The sequence below is a fragment of the Lithobates pipiens genome, unplaced genomic scaffold (assembly GCF_037356315.1).
Source record: "Lithobates pipiens isolate NorthernLeopardFrog02 unplaced genomic scaffold, aLitPip1_a1.2 Scaffold_30, whole genome shotgun sequence".
Classification (NCBI taxonomy): Eukaryota; Metazoa; Chordata; class Amphibia; order Anura; family Ranidae; genus Lithobates; species Lithobates pipiens.
The window spans coordinates 97,759,167-97,780,819 of NW_027507791.1; the positions used below are offsets into that span (position 1 = coordinate 97,759,167).

At 41.6% G+C, this 21,653-nt stretch overlaps 1 protein-coding gene across 1 annotated transcript in view; it reads right to left on the minus strand.

The window, feature by feature from the left end:
* Positions 1-949: 949 nt before the first annotated feature.
* Positions 950-21,653, minus strand: part of TTC6 (tetratricopeptide repeat domain 6) — a 308,030-nt gene continuing 287,326 nt past the window's right edge. The window contains exons 31-32 of the mRNA XM_077464674.1: positions 12,581-12,806; positions 950-4,130 (exon numbers count right to left, since the gene is read on the minus strand). Coding sequence (XP_077320800.1) covers positions 4,006-4,130; positions 12,581-12,806 — 351 coding nt within the window. The 3' untranslated portion in view covers positions 950-4,005. The remainder of the gene's footprint in view (positions 4,131-12,580; positions 12,807-21,653) is intronic.

Consider the following 21,653-nt stretch of genomic DNA (forward strand, 5'->3'; position numbering starts at 1 on the left):
GCGGCGGGTTCCCGCATCGCATGCCTCCCGGCGGCAGTTCACACTGCCCTATGCGAACTGCTGGGAGTGTCAGTGAAATGTTACTGACACCCCCAGATCAGTTCGCATATCGCAGTGCGATCTGCAAACTCGGATCGCATGGTGTGAACACCCATGCGATCCGATTCTGCTGCGGGCCAAAAAAAGGGTCCCGTGCGAATTTGCGGCGGGTGCGGCGGGTGTGGCGGGTGCGGCGAATGGCTGAACTCGAATCGCACAGAGATCGGATGTGATTTGCACTGCAGTGCGGTGCGAATCACATTCGTTCTCATAAACCGCTGCAATGTGAACCCAGCCTTAGTGACACTGGCGACGGGGGGTGATCACGGGGTTAAACCTTTATTGGGGGGGTTAGGGGGGTACATTAGAACTAAAGGGGGCTAACTCTAACTGCCCTAACAGTTATTACAGTCACAAATGACACCAATGCAAAAAAAAAAAAAAAAAAAAAAAAATGACATTGGTGTCACTGTGACTGGGGGGCAGGGGTAATTGGGGGGGTGATCGGGGGGTAAAGGGGGGGTGTGAGTGTGCCTGGCATGTTCTACTGTGTGTGGGATGTGTTGGTGCAACTCACTGATCCGCTCTCCTCCGTGTCGGAACGAAAAATACCGACACGGAGGAGAGAATACATCACTTCCTCTCCTGTGTTTACATTACAGGAGAGGAAGTGATGTCACCGGGGATTTCTATTCGTCGGGAGCGATCGCGAGGGGGTGGCCATGAATGAATGGCCGTCCCCTCGTCCGGGATCGCTCCCGAACGAAAACCGACCGCCGCAGGCACCGGGCGGGGGCCCGATCGGGCCCCCGACCCGCGGGAGGCAAATCACGTACATGTACGTGCTTATGCCTGCCCGTGCCATTCTGCCGACGTACATCGGCGTTAGGCGGTCGGCAAGTGGTTAAAATGTCCTGGGATGGTTAAGTTAGAGTCTCCTTCTACCGACCTGCGATGTTCACCGAACCTCTTTCTTAGGGTTCGGGTGGTACGTCCAATGTAGAGTAAATTGCAGGGGCAACAGATCACATATATTATGAATTCTGAAGAACAGTTGTAGAATTCTTTGAGTTGATATGTATTGCCCTTCGTGGTGAAAATTTTTTGACGATGGTGAACGAATTTGCAGGTTAAACAAGTTTTTTACATTGATACATGCCCTTCAGAGCGAAAAAGGTCCTAGGTGGTCTAGATTTGTTGTTGGTTGTTTTTAGTTTACTCGGGGCAATGAAACTTTTTACATTTCGGGCTCTACGGTATGTGATCCTGGGGGTATTTGTGATGGAGGACTTTAGTAAGGGGTCTTCCAGAAGGATGCCCCAATGATTTTGGAAGATCCTTTCCATTTTTTTATGTTGCGAGTGATATTGAGTAATAAATCTAGTCATGTGAGTTTGAGAATGAGCAGTATGTGTATTCTGTACGGTTTCATGTTGAGGGGCTGAATCATGGGATGTTCCTGACTGGGTATCCAGAAATTTGACAAAGGCTTCCTCCACTAAGGTGGAAGGATAGCCTTTGTCCTCAAATTTTGTTTTGAACAGAGTACCTTGTTCTATATAGTCTGAATTACGGGGGCAGTTTCGTTTCAGACGATTGAATTGGCTTTTAGGGATATTAGAAATCCACCTCGGATGATGGCAACTTTGGAAGTGCAAATACGAGTTTCCTGCAGTCGGTTTAATGTGGTTGCAAAGTCAGTATGGCAGAGTTCAAGATCCAGAAAGGGTAAACTATCTGGACTGGATTCGAAAGAGAAAGATAGACCCAAATTATTGGCGTTACAATGGGATACGAAATCGTCTATGGGTGGTCCGGTACTGTCCCATATGATGATAATATTGTCTATGTAGCGGCCTATGTAGATTATGTGCTCTATGTAGGGGTTATTGTTCCAGATGTATAGATGTTCCCAGAGGCCCATTGTCAAATTTGCATAGCTGGGCACAAAGTTGGAGCCCATAGCTGTCCCTTGGGTCTGTAGATAGAATTTTTTATTAAAAGTAAAGTAGTTATGAGTGAAGCAAAAATTTGTGGAGTTTAAGATAAACTCTGCTTGTACAGCTTTTAGGGATGGGTCTAGGGCTAGAAAATGTTTTACAGCTCGGAGGCCTACATCATTAGGGATGGATGTATATAGAGAATTGACATCCAGAGAGACCCACTGATAAGTGGGCTCCCAGGAATAGTTTTTTAGGATGTCTAGCAGATGTGTACCATCGCGTATGTAAGTTTGTAGGTTCTGTGCCAAAGGTTGCAGGAAATGATCGATATAAATGGAGAAGGGGCTGGTTATGCTCTCCATCGCGGCTACCATAGGCCTACCTGGGGGATTCGTGGGGTTTTTGTGTATTTTCGGGAGATGATAAAAGTATGGGGTGTTGTAGTATGTTTTGGATAAGAAGGAGGCTTCTGCTTTCGTGATAATGTGGTCCCTCAAGGCTTGTTTTATAAGTGCTTCAGCTTCTAGAGAGAAGAGGGGGAGTGGGTCGCTTTTCAAGGGTTTATACGTGTTTTTATCGGAGAGTAGTCTGTTGGCTTCATTTACATAATCATCGTAATTTTGGATTACCACACCACCCCCTTTGTCTGCTGTTTTGATGACAATAGAGTTGTTTTTTGTTAGGTTATGAAGGGCCTTGGATTCTTGGGGAGTGAGGTTATTTTTACAACGCTGTGAGGAAGAAGTAGTTTTACAAAGACGTTTTATGTCTGCATATACAACCTGATAGAACCTTTGTATATATGGGCCTTTAGCAACATTGACCTCCTGCGCTAGTCCCGTCTACCTGGAGCCACATTCAAAATGAACGGACTTTCCTCCGTGTGTGGGAAAGTCTGTTAATTTCAAAAGTCTGGCAGACTAGTGCCCAGACGGCCGGAGGGTAATTTATGAGTCAAAACTACTTTCTAAGTCTGCCGGACTTTTGGGAAAAATAAGTCCGCCGGAGCCCACACACGGGCGGATTGTCCGGCAGACTCCGGTCCGCCGGATAGTCTGATCGTGTGTACGTGGCATAACACACCTGGGTGGACTGCAAGCGCAATGCTCTGCACTCCAATTCCACCTTTTTTTAAGCCTATTAGAGCCTATGGCTCTAAGCAGGTGCCTCAACAAAAACACCCTCGCCGCTGGAATTCAGGCACCCGGCATCTGAAAAGGGGCCGGGCGCCTGAATAGGGGGTGGCAGTGACAACCATGGATAGATTTATGCAATGTATGAATCTATCCATTAGTCATTAGAGGGGGTGGCGCCCGTGCACCCTTTATGGACGCACTGCCACTGGATATAACAAGCAATGCTGGTGGAGAAGCCAGACACTAGAACTGCTAGACGCACGCCCAGGCACCATGACGTCATACACAATGGAGAAGTTGCTGTCATTATGCACATTCTTTTGTTTAGTTGTGTTTGAACACATTTATTATTTTTGTTTTACAATTTTTTCACTCTTGACAAAGCCATTTTATGAGTAAAAACATGTTGGGTTTTGGGTCTGGATTCTCACTTTGTGATGGGCTTTTATATTATCAGAGAATGCAAAAGTTGTGAGATGGACTTAAGAGAATTAACTAGTATAGCCAGTTTGAACAAAATGTGATAGACAGATATAAATTTCCTTTTATAGTTATAGATATTCATTTTGAGCACCACCTATATATATTATTATTATTATATAGGATTTATATAGCGCCAACAGTTTACGCAGCGCTTTACAACATTAGGGCAGACAGTACAATTGCTATACAATTCAATACATATATATTACTCCCTGCACCCACCTGCAAGGATCAGGATTCTTTTTTTTCCCCAACTTGCGTTATTTTTACTTCTTGTAATTTTTTTATTATTTTTAGTTATGTTGGAATAAAAGTTAAGTTTTACGGCTTGGCGGGCTCTGTGCAGGGAGAGATAGGTGCACCGCTCTCATGTAATTTATCAGTCATCACACTAATGAGCATTATCACTGCTGCAGAAGATATATTGCTTGCTCATAATCTTCAATGGCTTCTTTGGTCATTCCCATTTTTCCTCTGATATCTGCTCGAAGCTTATACATCAGGGGGTCTCCAGGCTGAAGAATCATAGCTGTAAAAAAAAAAAAAATAGTGAGGCGGGTTTAAATAGTTGTTTACACATCTTAACATATTGTATCGTGATGACTGTATGCCCTTCATACCTGTAATGAATGTATATAAATGAATTTCTATGTCATTTGTCTCTATTTAGTGTTTTTCTAAATTTCAACAGGTCTTTATTTTTTAGGTTTAAACATTTTTAAACTGTTGTTTTGTATCTGTTTTTACTAGACGTACACAATCATTGTTTAACATGTTTATTTGTATAACATGACAAAGGGTTCCTAGGGCACTATGGGTTATCTAATCAGAAAGCACAGCAGTAGCTGCCTGCTTTGACACACTGATTTGTCCAATTGAAAATCTGGATTGAGCCCTGCCACAAGGGATGAGTCATTGTGTGTAAATCTCAGATTGAACTGCGAAAGTCTGTAATAGTTTTTCTTCAACAAGCTGTAAAGGTGCAGAGCTACTTCTGGCTGAAAAATAATAATAATAATAATACAATCTTTCATATTTACCAGACTTAAACAAAAAATATAAAAAAAAAAAAAATATTTTTTTGTATCATGCCTATAATAAAGAATATAGGAAACAAACCACTATATATCTCCTTTAAATAAAATCTGTGCTGAAAGTTTTATGCCAGCTGCCACTGCTGACCACTCTATGGAAATGATATTCGCTTGGATGTATCTAGTTTCAATACTTTCATTGAGCCAAAAAAAGAATAAAGGAGTGTGAGCTCTCAGGGTTAATCATTTAGAAAGTGATGCAGTCGCTGCACTAGCATAAAAATCAGGTACAACAATGTAAAGTGAGAAGTCAGCAATGCATATGTCTCCCAATACAAGTTGATTTCTTTGTAGTAGATAAACCCTCTGTCCATGTATAAGTGCAACGAGCACTCATAGACTTGTCTATTGTTGTATGATGAACACTCTCGAAAAATGGTCCTATACAAGTCTGTAAGGGTTCACTGCACAAGTATTAAGAGGATTTAAGTCTAGAAAGGATGAAAATGTGGTGCGGGCTGTAAAGTAAGCAGCTGGGATGGGAGAACTACATTAGATGAGGAGGACTAGGGCTAGTGCAGTGTTTCTCAATTCCAGTCCTCATGGCCCACTAACAGGTCATGTTTTCAGGCTTTCCGTTATTTTGCACAGGTGATTTGATCAGTTTCACTGCCTTAGTAATTACCCCAGCTGTTTCATCTGAGGGAAATCCTGAAAACATGACCTGTTAGTGGGCCATGAGGACTGGAATTGAGAAACACTGGGCTAGTGGGATAGTATAGCTCCAGTATCCTGGGGACACATTGGGGGTCATTTACTATAGCGCTGTAGCGCTAATTTGCGAGATTAGCGCTAATTTGCACTAAAAGAGTATTCATTATAGTGCTGGTAAAAAAATACTTTCAAAATCAAATTTAATATAGTTCCCTGAAAACAAACAGTGCCCAAACCCTTACTCTGCTAAAACATGGAGTAGTGCACATGGAAATAATGTTTAGGGCATGATATAATTGCCTAAATGGTACTGAAATATTTGGTATATTGTTTAAAGATAATCTGCTTTTAAAATGTGTGAAAAAGTGATTTCTACACTGAAATATCTTTAAAAGTCTGAGAAGAGATAAATTCCCTGTGTGGGTACCAGCACAACTGAGCATGCTCAAACCTGCATATAGCTCTCATTTTAGCTCCAATGTCTTTTTTACAGGACACTATAGTAAATACAGTGGAACCTCGGATTGCAAGTAACGCGGTTAACAAGTATTTCACAAAAAGAGCAATTATTTTTTTTAAATTCTCTGCGGTGTGCAGTACCGCATTTAGCCAGAGGTGCAGGGGACACTCAGAGCCGTTCAGAAATATTCAGAAACACTCGGAAATACTTGGTCCCCTAGTGTTTCCGAGCGATCCGAGTCTCTCAGGTGTCTCCCACCCACCTCTGGCCACATGCGGTATTGCATGCAATAGAAGTCAATGTGAAACAAATTATCTTTGTTTCCATTGACTTCTATGGGGAAACTAGCTTTTATATGTGAGTGCTTTGGATTACAAGCATTCTCTAATGCATTCTCTCTGAGTCCATCAGACAGTTCGATCATGTGTGGGCTCCATCGGACCTTTACTTGTCATAAATTCGGCAGACTTTAGAAATAGAACATGTTTTAAATTTTCCTGCCTGAACTCCGCCGGACCGAGAAATCCATTCGTGTGTATGCTAGTTAGACGGACAAAAACCAACGCTAGGGCAGCTATTGGCTACAGGCTATGAACTTCCTTATTCTAGTCCGGTCGTACGTCATCACGTTCAAATCCATCAGACTTTGATGTGATTGTGTTTGTCCAAGTCCGTTCATTCAGAAAGTCCGCCGTAACTCCGCCGAAAGTCCGTCGGGAAGACTGTCGGACCTAGTCTGTCCAAAAGTCTGGTCCTGTGTACATGGCATTACTTTACTGTTGTCTTATTTTTTTAATTCAAAAAAGTGTATTTTTTCTAAAAAGAAAATGAGCTTGTAAGACCGGTGCGCAAATACAGTGTGACAGAAAGTAGTGCAACGACGGGCATTTTATTCTCTAGAGTGTTAGAAAAAAATATATATAATATTTGGGGGTTCTAATTAATTTTCTAGCAAAAAAAAAACTGTCTTTAACTTGTAAACAACAAATCTCAGAAAGAGGCCCAGTCCTTAAGTGGTTAATGGCAGCCCAATCTTAGTCCATAGGGTTAAAAATGTATTTGGCCAACCCTTTGCAACTAGAACAACTTCTGGGAAGGCTACAAAGGCTATCCATAAGGTTTATTGTGTATGGGAATGTTTGACCTTTCTTCCTGAAGTGCATTTGTGAGGCCAGGCACTGATGTTGGATGAGAAGGCCTGGCTTGCAGTCTCTGCCCTAATTCAGCCAAAAGATGTTCTATTAGGTTGAGGTCAGGACTCTGCAGGCCAGTCAAGTTCCTCCACCCCAAACTCGCTCACCATGTCTTTATGGACCTTGCTTTGTACACTGGTGCGCAGTCATGTTGGAACAGGAAGGGGCCAGCCCCAAAATGTTCCCACAAAGTTGGGAGCATGAAATTGTCCAAAATGTCTTAGTATGCAGATGCCTTAAGAGTTCCCTTCACTGGAACTAAGAGGCCAAGCCCAACCCCTGAAAAACATTCCCACACCATAATCTCCCTCCACCAAATGATTTGGACCAGCGCACAAAGCAAGGTCCATAAAGACATGGATGACTGAGTTTGGGGTGGAGGAACTTGACTGGCCTGCACCTGAACACAACAGAACACCTTTGGGATGAATTAGAGCGGAGACTGTAAGCCCTTGTACACACAGTCAGACATTCCGACAACAAAATCCATCTGAAACTTGTGTTGCATACACACGGTCGGACAAAGCTGTCAGAAAATCCGAATGTTCAGAACGTGATGATGTTATTTCGTTAACCACTTCCCATGTCATATGACATCCTGGACTTCAGTGTGAATATCTGAATGATGCCTGCAGCTATAGGCATCATTCAGGTATCCTTGTTTGCAGCCGGCAATTCTGTGCACCATAAGAATGATTAAGTAGTTCCGCCACTTGATCATTCTTACAGGCGGCGGGAGGGGCCACCCCCCTCCCACCACCTCCCGATGCTTCTCCAGACTCTCTCATGCCATCGGGGACCCGGAGAACGAATCATCCACCGCCGGATGATGAGCATAGAGATTTCCGGTGACCAGTCAGAGGCTCGGGTGCGACATCAGGACGTCACGTCCGGGCTGTGGTTGTAAAAGCCATGATCGTGGTTTGTTTTTTTCAATCTCATGCTTTCCAGCCTGGAGGAGAGATGTGGGGTCTTAATGACCCCGCATCTCTCCATAAAGAGGACCTGTCTCGAACGATTCCTATTAGAAGGGATTTAATGAAAAAAATTATCACCACAGCGTGGTACTGTGGATACTATTGCAGTACTAGGTGCCATGTCCCAAAATTGAATGTATAGCAAAAAACAAAACAAAAGGAGGGCTTGGACTTTATAGGCACAGAGACATTATATTCTACAAAAAAATAATTTATTATACATAGAAAAATATAAAAAACACTGAGAAATAGCCATGTCTCAGAATTATATGATGTAACAACAGTATACAAGGCCTAAAAATAAGTAAACCATATATTATTTATGACAAATACAGTGGTGATCACACCAATTGTAACAGTACGGTAATTCGTCAAGCCATTAAATTAAGGTATACACTTGCAACTGAATATTACTACTGGTGGAGCTCTACATGTTATGCGACTTGCGCTTCTTCAGGAGCTTCATAGACGAACTTGCAAGATTGCATATATATATACATATATATGTATATGGTGCATGGAAACTAAGCAACTGCCACCACCATGATGCACTAATACCACATTGGACAGGGATAATTTGTATCCGAATGGTATCAGAAAAAAAAAAAATGTCCTCTAGCACAAAATTGCAGAGGTCCCTGCACACAGGTGTAACGGGGAGACAACAGTACCCACCTACTTTTCGCCATGCCAGCTTTAGCGGTTGCTGAGCTGGAGTATGCAAGCACTCCTAGGATATGACCTGATTACTGGCTTCCCCTGGTTCAACACGGGCGTCAACGTTTGGCTGAGTAACGTTTGGCTAAGTACTGTTGTCTCCCCATTACACCTGTGTGATTCAGCCCCGGCAGATTTTACCCCCTTCCTGACCAGAGCACTTTTTGCAATTCGGCACTGAGTCGCTTTAACTGACAATTGCGCGGTCGTGCGACGTGCCTCCCAAACAAAATTGATGTCCTATTTTTCCCACAAGGAGCTTTCTTTTGGTGCTGTTTGATTGCCTCTGCAGGTTTTATTTTTTGCGCTATAAACAAAAAAAGAGCGACAATTTTGAAAAAAATTCATTATTTTTTACATTTTGCTATAATAAATATCCCCCAAAAATATATAAAAAAACATATTTTCCTCAGTTTAGGCTGATATGTATTCTTCTACATATTTTTGGTTAAAAAAAATCACAATAAACGTTTATTAACCACTTTCAGACCGGACCAATTTGCTGGTCAAAGACCAGACCACTTTTTGCGATTCGGCACTGCGTCGCTTTAACTGACAATTGCGCGGTCGTGCGACGTGGCTCCCAAACAAAATTGACGTCCTTTTTTTTCCACAAATAGAGCTTTCTTTTGGTGGTATTTGCTCACCCCTGCGGTTTTTATTTTTTGCGCTATAAACAAAAATAGAGCGACAATTTTGAAAAAAAAAACATTATTTTTTACTTTTTGTTATAATAAATATCCCCCAAAAATATATAAAAAAACATTTTTTTCCCTCAGTTTAGGCCGATACGTATTCTTCTACATATTTTTGTTTAAAAAAAATCACAATATGCGATTATTGATTGGTTTGTGCAAAAGTTATAGCGTTTACAAAATAGGGATAGTTTTATAGCATTTTTATTAATAATTTTTTTTTTTTTTTTTTTACTAGTAATGGCGGCGATCAGCAATTTTTATTGTGACTGCGACATTGTGGGGGACCCATCGGACATTTTTGACACATTTTTGGGACCATTGTCATTTATACAGTAATCACTGCTATATAAATGCAGTGATTCCTGTGTAAATGACACTGGCAGTGAAGGGGTTAACCAGTGGGTGGCAGTGTAGGGGTTAAGTGTTTCTAGGGGTGTGTTACTAACTGTGGGGGGGTTGGGCTTTCATTTAGTGAACACTGATCTCTGCTCCAATCACATGGAGCAGAGATCAGCGTCACTAGTTGCTAGGCAGAATGAAGAAATGCTGTTTACAACAGCATTTCTTCATTTGGCCGCTCCGTGAGACGATCGCGGGGATGCCCGCGGCGATCGAGTCCGCGGGTCCCGCGACCGGACTCACGGGGGTCCCGACCAGCGCGGGAGCGCGCCGCCGGCGGCGCGCTTCCCATGGCAGGGCGGCAAATTTAAAGGGACGTACATGTACGCCCATTTGCCTGCCCGTGCCATTCTGTCGACGTACATCGTCGTGCGCTGGTCAGCAAGTGGTTAATTGGTTTGCGCAAAAGTTATAGCGTTTACAAAATAGGGGATAGTTTTATGGTATTTTTATTAATATATTTTTTTTTTTACTAGTAATAGCGGCAATCAGCGATTTTTATCGTGACTGCGACATTATGGCGGACACATCGGACATTTCTGACACATTTTTGGGACCATTGTCATTTATACAGCAATCAGTGCTATACAAATGCACTGATTCCTGTGTAAATGACACTGGCAGTGAATGGGTTAACCATTAGGGGGCAGTGTAAGAGTTAAGTGTGTCCTGAGGAGTTTTTCTTACTGTGGGGGGGCGTGGCTACGTGTGACACGTCACTGATCTCTGCTCCCGATCACAGGGAGCAGAGATCAGTGACACTGTCACTAGGCAGAAGGGGGAGATGCTTGTTTAAATTAGCTTCTCCCCGTTCTTCCTCTCCGTGAGGTGATCGCGGGTGTCCCTGCAGCGATCAGGTCCGCAGGACCCGCAACCCGACTCATGGAGGTCCCGGCCGGTGGTGCGCACGCGATGGCATGGCGGCAAATTTAAAGGGTCATACAGGTACGACCATTTTCCCAGCCGTGTTATTCTGTCGACGTACATCGGTGTGCGCCGGTCAGGAACCAGTTAAATCACAAAACAGTTTTTTTTTTAAAAAGACACATTTGAAAAATTGTTGCACAAATACCTTGCGAGATAAAAAGTTGCAATTTTATTCCCTAGGGTGTCTACAAAAAAAAAATATATATATATTTGGGGGTTCTGAGTAATTTTCTAGCAAATACATTATGATTTTTACATGTAGGAGCGGACTGCCAGAATAGGCCCCATATAGGTGTGTGGATTGTGGGCTGGTGGTGGGTGTTATATTTTGAATATGTGCCTTTATTATTATTGATCGCCCCCTAGTGTTAACCCCTTCTTTGCCAGTGACATTTTTACAGTAATCAGTGCATTTTTATAGCACTGATCGCTGTATAAATGCCAATGGTCCCAAAAATGTGTCAAAAGTGTCCGATGTGTCCGCCATAATTTTGCAGTCCCAATAAAAATCGTAGATCGCCGCCATTACTAGTAAAAAAAAAATAATAATAATAATTAAATTACAAATTCTATAAATCTATCCCCTATTTTGTAGACACTATAACTTTTGCGCAAACCAATCAATATACGCTTATTGCGATTTTTATTACCAAAAATATGTAGAATACATGTCGGCCTAAACTAAGAAAAAAATCACTTTTTTTTGAAAAACGGGGATATTTATTATAGCAAAAGTACAAAATATTGTGTTTTTGTGCTCTTTTTCCGTTTATAGCGCAAAAAATAAAAACCGCAGAGATGATCAAATACTAGCAAAAGAAAGCTCTATTTGTGGGAAAAAAATATTGTCAATTTTGTTTGGGTGCAGCACCGCACGACTGTCAGTTTGTTTAATAAATTTATATTGAAATACAAAAAGACGAAAAACAAACAATATTATGGTTAAGAAGCGATAGTAGGGGGGAGTCATAGGACCAGCCAAGCTTCTTATGCAAGCTTCTTATGCAGAGCGTCCAAGGTGGAGGTAGTGAGCGCACTTGTGAGTTAAAGTGACGCAGTGCCGAATCGCAAAAAAATGGCCTGGTCATTCAGTAGCCAAATCTTCTGGGGCTGAAGTGGTTAAAGGATTTTTTATTTTAATTGTTTCACTTTACGTATTATTAAAATCACTGCTCCTGAAAAAAAATGCAGTTTTAAAAACATTTTTCCAATTGATACATGTTTCCTGGGACAGGAAATGGGTCCCCATACACTTTTTATGGCAAAGAACTTGCATATAAGCCTTCAGTGAGAACTTTGGATTTTACAGGTTCGAGCCCCATTGACTTCCATTATTCCCACATATGTGATTTGACAGGAATGTTCGCCGGCAATAGCACTGCTTTCCATTCGCATTCTGGCCCAGTTTGACAGTTGAAGTCTTCATTGGCCTTAATTGGGGCGCTATTTTTCTGGGACTGCAGGATCATTTATCGTGCTATAGTAAATGACCCTCATTGTTAAGCTTTAGGAGCCAGAACATGTTTAGAACTGTATTTGAAGGGATCCATTATGTGTTAGCATGGATGAGTCCAATTGCTGTTTTTTGTTCCTCCATGACTCCACTAACGAGCTCTCGAAGCAGATATTCCTAGTTCTGCCACCCCCTGCATCTAAAGCTCTTACTCAATATCCTGTGAACTCCAAGATATGCAATAAATTAAAAAACAAGCTGGGTAAGTGATGCCCCCACTGGTACCCACCCCTAAAAGAGAATTCTAACCTCCTAATCATTTTTCTGACTGGCTCAGACAACTATGTAAAACTATTCTTTTTCATGGTTTAGAAACAATAATTAACGAGTATAAGGAATGGGCTTACCCTGGGATATGTCACTCTCAGCTTCATTATACTGCTGTAAAGTTTTATGTAGGCTAGCACGATTCAAGTATGCAGCAGAGGATACTGGGCACTGATCAATGACCATGTGGAAGTCTTGAAGAGCTCCTTGCACGTCTTGTAAAAGCATGTTAGTAATGCCTCTATTCAGAGTGGCCGATTCATTGCTGGGATCTAACTCCATGGCTTGAGAGTAGTATTCTTTTGCCTGCAAAATACACATTAAAAATCTTTGAATTGTGTTAAAACAAATGGGCCAAGTATGACTGATAGAGAACAGTCTTGCTGCTAAATTATTCAAGTTGAAAAAAAAAAAATGAAGAAGAATAATTGATTTTACAAATTAGTTAAACATAAAACAGATGTGTGAGGGCAAAGACAGCCGCTTTAAATCTCTTATCACTAACTGACAAAAAAAGATGTATACTAAAATATAAAACAGCTCTAAGGAATTATTTATGATAGGCAAATACTCTCTTGTTCAGAAAATCACTAATGAATATCGCTCAAAATACATCACTGGAAATTATTATAAATACTATGAAATATTAAAGTCGATTAGCTAGAAACTATGTAAGTTTGCTGGAAGACTGCCAAAGAGCTCTGTCTTGAAGTGATAGTCAGACTTTCTGAATAATGGAAATACAAAGTAGAAGTTAACTATTACAACTAATTATCATTTATATTGCTTGCTGCTGTAAACTAAGCAATTGATTTTTGGGGGATTTTGTAGAATAAAATACAAACTAGACATGTGCGGTTAGTTTCGTTCCAAATTAATAATTGGGACACATTTTTCATTATTCAGAGATTCAGATATATCTGAATACCCAAATCACAATATAAACAAATTTTCATGAATTTCAGAAATTCGGACTGAATTTCAAATCTAATTTTACATCGAACTCCATTCAAATTCTAATGCCCTGTACACTATACTGTGTGGGACTATAAAGAGGCCAGAAGCCAATAGCTTTCGCCTTGAAATTTATTCTGAGCATGCGTGGCACTTTGTGCGTCGGAACTGTATACACACGATCGGAATCAAAACAAATTTTTTCATCATGATACATTTTTGTTTGTTAGAATGGGGAACTGTTAGAACCTCTGTCAGATTGCTGAAAAAGAATAATTGCAAAACGTTTTAGAAAACTCATAACCACAATAAAGGACAAAGTTAAAAGATATTATTTTATTAGGAAAAAATGGTTACCCATATTCCCTTCATCAATAAAAAGGCATTGCATCAAATATTTTTTCTCGTACATAAGCGAAAGCCGGTATATGCATAGAAAACCAATAATAATTCTTTAGATAGAAAATTTAATTTTTATGACATTTACAGGGATCCATCTCCATCTCCACCATCAAAATAACCTGCTTAATATTCCTACACAGAGCATAAATCCACAAAGGAAATAAAATCATTAGGTTATTGATACTGAATATTTCAAGTGTATATGATCATCTAATAGCTCAGACAACAACCAAATTGCACTAGAAAATAGGCGTAGAATATTGTAAAGCAAGCACCACTGCAGTAGAAGTACAGCCAACAAAAATTGGGGGTCATTTACTATAGCGCTGCAGCGTTAATTACAGCGAATTACCGCTAATTAGTGCTAAAATGGTATTTTGGTAAAAAAATACTCCCAAAATCGAATTTACTATAGTTCCCTGAAAACAAATAGCACCCAAACCCATACTCTGCTAAAACCTGGAGTAGTGCACATGGAAATAATGTTTCCAGCATGATATCATTTCCTAAATGGTACTGAAATATGCGGTATATTAAAGATAATATGCTTTTAAACTGTGTGAAAAAAGTGATTTCTACACTGAAATATCTTTAGAAGTCTGAGAAGAGATAAATTCCCCGGCTCCGTACAACTAGGTGCCAACACAACTGAGCATACTCAGTGAACCTGCAAAATAGCTCTCATTTTAGCTCCAGTGTCTTTTTTACCAGGCAATATAGTAAATACGAAAATGAGCGATGTGTTAAAGATTGTTTTTTGGAAGTGAAAATTGGCGCTACTATAGTCCAATGCAAGTTTTAGCCATTGATTCTAATGGTACAATTGTAACTTCCCAAATAAATCCTTTTAATGTTGAGATGAAATGCATCTTTCCCTGAAATATATTTTCCTTTGCAACATTGTTGCTTCTACCTCAACTATTTTGTTTTTAAAGTGGTTGTAAACCCTTTACCACCACTTTAACCTACAGGTAAACCTAGATTAAGGCTTACCTGTAGGTTCTTGAAATATCTCCCAGACCTGCACAGTCTAGGAGATATTTGCAAATCGACGTATGCCGATTTCTTCTGTGCATGAACCAGAGTTAGTAAGAGCATGCTGTGCTGTTTCTAGCTCGGGTCATGCTGTAAAAGACGGCTGATGTCACGCGACTCTGGCCAGTCACAGAGCCGGAGTTTGCGGCCCTGGAAGGGAGAGGGGTGAAGAATGGACGCTCGCTACTAGGGAGGAAGACGTGGACATTGCGGGCTTCTCCTGCAGGTAAGTGTCACATAATGGGCTACTATGTGATGCATAGTAGCTCATTATGCTTTACCTTTGCAGGGAAACAAAGAGGAAGTAACACCCATCAGGGTTTACTTCATCTTTAAAGCGGTTTTGTACCTAAAAATTTTTCTTCTTGGTATTTAAAGCACATGATAACATACTTACAGTAATGAACCCTGAAAAAAAATATTATTCAGTACTTACCTTATATTTCAGATGTTTGCGCTGACTTCTGAGCTGTCCTCCCGTGGGAGTAGGCGTGGTTATCAGCCTCGCAATGGTCCCTGGGAAATTTCTAAACTATTTCCCAAGAATCCATGGGGGACATAGTAATTGCTAAATCTCGTGAGATTTCGGAAGGAGGACGCCGGTCACGTGACGAGGGCTTGTCCGAAATTGCCATTTTCACAGTGGGCAGGCAGCTGTATCTGACATTACCACTATTGCACACGAGGCAACATGAGTGAGCATGCGCGAGATGGAGCGGTGGATGCTGGGAGCCGAGCGTCATAGGATACAGGAAGTAAATGCCTGTGGGCTTCAGACGCCCACAGTAAAAATGGAAAACGCCTGACTACTTTTTTTAAAGTTATCCTAAGCAAAAAAATTGTCACGCCGGGGGTCAAAAACACGCCGATCGTGAATGCTAACAGACGGTAGGAATCGCCCACCAGTGACACAGGTAAGAAAGAAAAAAAAAACGCAGCGGAATCCCGCTTTAAGAATGCTAGAATGTGGTGGAATGTTTTGATGTTATGGTAAAAAAAAAATGTCTCTGTAACTTTCACTTGCTACTTTCTATCTCACAACAATCTTTATCAATCCCACAAACAATACCATTGCTGATGCAAATTTAAAATTAGTGACTTTTTTGTGCTTTTTTAATTATTTCCAAATAATCATAGTTTGAGCCAAAAACGTGATGTGTACCAACATCAGAAATCAAAATGAGGGTAATATCACTATTCTACACTCACCCACAAAGAACCACCAAATATCACAGAATAAATCAAGAATAACTCTTGAGTAGTGTAATTCCATCACATATATGTCCAAAGAAATGCAGTATTTTTGTTCTTTTTTATGTGTAGAAGGTCCTCACATGTGGCAGCACCATAGCTTAGAGGTTAGAACTTCTGCTTAGCATCCCTGAACATCTGGGTTGAAATCTCAAACATGCCGCTTCATGTAGAGAAACTGTCTCATCTTCCAGGTCCTAAAACTATAAAAAATGTAGTATTTATGTGTAGGAGGGTCCCATCACCATTGTATATCTTGCCAGATACACTATCTAGACAAAAGTATTGTGACACCTGCCTTACACACATGAACTTTAATGGCAGCCCAGTCCATAGGGTTAAACATTGTTTTGGCCCACCCTTTTCAGCTAGAACAGCTTCTAGGAAGGCTAGAAAGGCTGTCCACAAGGTTTAGTGTGTCTATGGGAATGTTTGACCATTCTTCCAGAAGTGTATTTGTGAGGCCAGATGCTGATGTTGGATGAGAAGGCCTGGCTCGCAATCTCTGCTCTAATTCAGCCAAAATGTATTCTATCGGGTTGAGGTCAGGACTCAGGGCAGTCGAGTTTCTCCACCCCAAACTCGCTCATCCATGTCTTTATGGACCTTGCTTTGTGCACTGGTGTGCTGTCATGTTGGAACAGGAAGGGGCCAAACTGTTCCCACAAATTTTGGAGCATGAAATTGTCCAAAAATCTTGGTATGCTGATGCCTTAAGAGTTCCCTTCACTGGAACTAAGAGGCAAAGCCCAACCCCTGAAAAACAACCCCGCATTATAATCCCCCCTTCACCAAATGATTTGGACCAGTGTACAAAGCAAGGTCAATAAAGACATGGATGAGTGAGTTTGGGGCGGAGGAACTTGACTGGCCTGCACAGAGTCCTGACTTCAGCACAACAGAACACCTTGGGGATGAATTAGAGTGGAGACTGTAAGCCAGGACTTCTCATCCAACATCAGTGCCTGACCTTACAAATGCACTTATGGAAGAATGATCAAACATTCCCATAGACACTCCTAAGCCTTGTGGACAGCCTTCCCAGAAGAGTTGAAGCTGTTATAGCTGCAAAGGGTGGGCCAAGTTAATTTTGAACCCTATGACTTAGACTGGGATGACATTACAGTTCATGTGCGTATAAAGGCAGGAGTCCCAATACTTTGGACAATATATTGTATATTGCTTGTGACACTGAGCATGGCTATGGAACTAGGGCTGGTTCACACCACAGAGATGCATACAACATGTGTGAGGCTGCCCGCTGGCTAAATGGTAACAATTCTGTCTAGCAGCACTGAGGTTGTTGATTCTATTCCCCAAAATCTTAATGCTTGTGTTGCAGTTTATATTTTCTCTGTGTGTTTCTCACCACAATCTAAAGACATGCTGGTATTTTATTTTTCTCCTGTCAAAATAGTCTCTAATGTAAGAAAGTTAGTTTTGGACTTTAGATTGGAAGTTCATTGCAGCCATGGACTGATGTTAATGTTTGTTAGCACTAATCATGCCCAGGGACTTGGACATATAAAATTGTAGGGTTTACAATGCATGGGTATATTATGCATCATGCTTAGAAAACTGTTGCTTTGTTTATGTGCATGCAAATGAACTTCAATTTTTGGCCTGAAGTTGGAGACTCGATGCACATAGCCAAGGGCTAACACAGTTGCAAATAGTATTATGTGTTACTGCTCATTAGGTGCAATCACTTTAGACATACACAAAGAGACAGACTGAAAGATAATGTGGTGTGTACTTCTATTGGGCGTCAGTGTGCTAACAATAAAACCTATCTTATATAAAGGGCTGCAGTGGGGGGGGGGGGGGGGTTTGTTTGACCTTAGATGTTTTTTTACTGTGATTTGTGGGGGGGGGGGGGGGGAGAGGGAATGATATTGTGCATATTGACAAACGCATTATAATCCCCCTTTCACCAATTGATTTGGACCAGTGTACAAAGCAAGGTCAATAAAGATATGGATGAGTGAGTTTGGGGTAGAGGAACTTGACTGGCCTGCACAGAGTCCTGACCTCAACAGAACACCTTGGGGATGAATTAGAGTGGAGACTGTAAGCCAGGACTTCTCATCCACCATCAGTGCCTGACCTTACAAATGCACAGCCCAACTAGGGCTGTTTGCTAAAATTCTTGTGCATTTTTTCCATCAAAAGTTTGTTTATGTGGCCATGCTGTCAATGTTGTGTGTACTGTTCCTGTCTGACCATACAAACATGGTTTGGGAGAATCTCCTGACCTTTTACTCTTCGATCTCATTGCTTAATCATGTACACAGAAATTCAGGTTTTGGCAGAACATGGTCACCTATGTATGTGTGTGGATTGTGGGCTGGTGGTGGGTGTTATATTTTCAATATGTGCCTTCTTTAATATTATGTTGGAATGCTTTGTAAGAATGACTGTTAAGTATGTTTCTAAAGTCTTGCAGATAATAATGTGGGCTGGTGGGTGGGTTGTATCAAATGTTACCCGTTATACACTGAAAGTAAAGCTGTGTCCACTCCTGTGAGCAGGGCCCTTAAAACCCAATTGCTAACTGTTTTGCTAAATGTATCACCATATATCCTGAATAATTTATTTTTTTCGGCTAGTAAATGAATGTACATAATTTTGTTTCTGCTGGCAAAATAAAAGTACATTATTTAGCTTGTTTGTTGTGGTTTTTGTATTTTTTTTCTCTTCCTTCTTTTTGTTAATTAGTTTTGGGGGTAGTGGTTTTGGGCAAGTGCAGTATCTTTCTTTTATATCTTATAATTTCTATATGTATTTGTGCACCCAAAAACGAATCTCTTCAGCACACCTGCAAGTAAATGATAAAGGTGGAATCGTTATATATAACAGCTGTTGAGAATTGCAGGTAATGAATTCAGCTGGTGGATAGGCAGTGTTGTATGTGTCAGCCCTGGTTCACAATGGTGCGATTTGATATGCGATTTGACATGTCAAATTGGCGGCAATTGCACCGCTCTGATTGGTGCGGTGCCGCAATTTCCAAACTTAGTTTCTGTACTACTTTTTGGCGACTTCGGGTGCGATTTTTATTGACATCAGTGCAGAAACCGGCACAGATGTCTCTTTAATTCCCCCCGCAGTCAGGACTGACATGCGGGAATGAAATTGTGCGAGTTCAGCTGAACTTGCATGATTTCCTCCCGCTGTCAGTGTGAACCAGGGCTCAAACTGGGCCTTTGTCTTTGTAATTCACCTGCTGCTATCCCGGGGACACTATTTCTTATCAAACTTCCTTAAGTTTACCTTCAAATATCATTATATGTAGATATACAGATTTGCATATCTGCAAATAAACAAAAATAAAAAAATTCTTATCGTGGTTGCGATCAAAAGATCGTGGTTTCACCTTCTGACCCGGAAATGAGTCATCGTAATCACCCGGAAGTTCCTGTGCTGGTCAGGATCTCCATCTAGGTGGACATGGTGAGGTCCCTCTTTAGCAAAGAGGAGGTGCTGCTCATTTGCTGGGTAAGTGTAAGATATGTACTTGTGCTTACCCGATGTGGGGGTGGATGTTGTAGTTAGATTTGGTGTGGGTGGGGTTTATTGATTTGTTTGGCATCACCACACATCTGCTTCTGGCCCATGTGCACACATCACTTCCTGCATTTGTTCTGATGTAAATCCGTAAGGACTATGCAAATATAAAGTTGCAACAACTTCAAAGTAGTCACTGTAATACTTTGGTGTGACTTTCATGTGACTTGAGGTACATAGAGTGAACTATTACACATTCCCAGAAGTTGGGGCCAAGTTGCAGCAGCAAAGTGGCAGCAAAATAGTGTGACCTTCAGGTCGCCGCTGTGTGACTGAGATTCATGGATAATACCTTTGAATTAGGCACTATTCTTATTTGTGCATCCTGCAAGTGGGTCAAATTCATCCCTACAGGTCCATAAAGGTCCCTTTCACACTTGTGCGACCTTAAAGTCACATGATTTTGCATCGCTTTTTGTTGCAAATTGGGTGTGATTTGAATGCCAGTGTAATATTGAAGCCTATGGATGCAGGAGTCGCAGGACAAGTCGAGCAAATGTGAAAGGGGCCTTAGGGCGTTTTGCGGCCAGTGCGTTTTTGGAAATGGTTGGGGACTTTTTTCACGCGATTTGCGGATAATGGATTTCAATGGAACCGCACCAGAAATGCAATTATACATTGTATAAAGCTGGTTTCTAACCAGGAGGCCGGGAAGCCAGCTGCCGTGTCTAACAACCAATGAGTCATCAGCTGTCAGTGGCTTCCCCACTGAAAGTAAAAATAAAATGCTAAAAAAAACTGCATGGATTCAGAAGGGACCCCCCCATGCCAAAATTTAGTAAAAAAAACCCGTGGGGTCCCCCCCAGGTCTATACCAGGCCTTTATCCAAACACGCAACCTGGCAGGCTGCAGGAAAAGAGGGGGGGGACAAGAGAGCACCCTCCCTCCTGAACCGTACCAGGCCACATGCCCTCAACATGGAGAGGGTGCTTTGGGGTCCCCCAAAACACCTTGTCCCCATGTTGATGGCAACAAGGGCCTCACTCCCACAACTCTTGCCCAGTGGTTGTGGGGGGCTTATCGGAATCTGGAAGGAGGCCCCCAGATCCTGGCCCCCCTATGTAAATGGGTATCAGGTACATTGTACCCCTACCCATTCATCAAAAAAAAGCTGTGAAATGTGACAAACAATATAGCTAGTTTTTGACAATTCCTTTATTGTAAAATAGCTGAGTGGTCTTTTCCCCAGAGCAGTGTCTCCCGTTGGCATCTTCTCCTGGTGCTGTCTCTCCTGCCTCCATCTTCAGTTGTGTTGTGTTGTCACCCGCTATCTGGCGTCTTACTTTTTTCTGGAAAAAAGGGGCGGTCTTTCCGTGTGACGTCAACGGGGGCCCTTATCCCCATTATCATGGGGACAAGGTGTTTTGGGGGGACCCCAAAGCACCCTCCTCATGTTGAGGGCATGTGGCCTGTACGGTTCAGGAGGTGGGGTACTCTCTCATACCCCCCCCCTTTTCCTGTGGCCTGCAGGTTGGGTTATTCAGATAAGGGTCTGGTATGGATTTTGGGGGAAACACCCACACCCTTTTTATTTCAAATTTTGGCGCAGGGTTCCCCTTAATATCCATACCAGACCTGAAGGGCCTGGTAATGGACTGGATTTTTATCTATATTGCCAGGATCCGACAATATGTTACAGCTGCGAGCAGTTTTAAAAGACTTTCTTTTTTAGAAAAGTCATTTTGCTGCGGTACTGTTCTAACATGGGGAAGATGCGCTACTTTACAGGTATACTAAGGACACCCTCCAGGCACAATATTTAAAGGAATATTTCATTTTTATTGTTTGTATGTAATAAAATCACTGCTCCTGAAAAAACTTCAGTTTTTAAAAGTTTTTTTTTGCATTAATACATGCCCGCTGGGGCAGGACACGGGTCCCCATACACTTTGGCAATAACTTGTATATAAGCCTTTAAAATGAGCACTTTTGATTTTCCATGT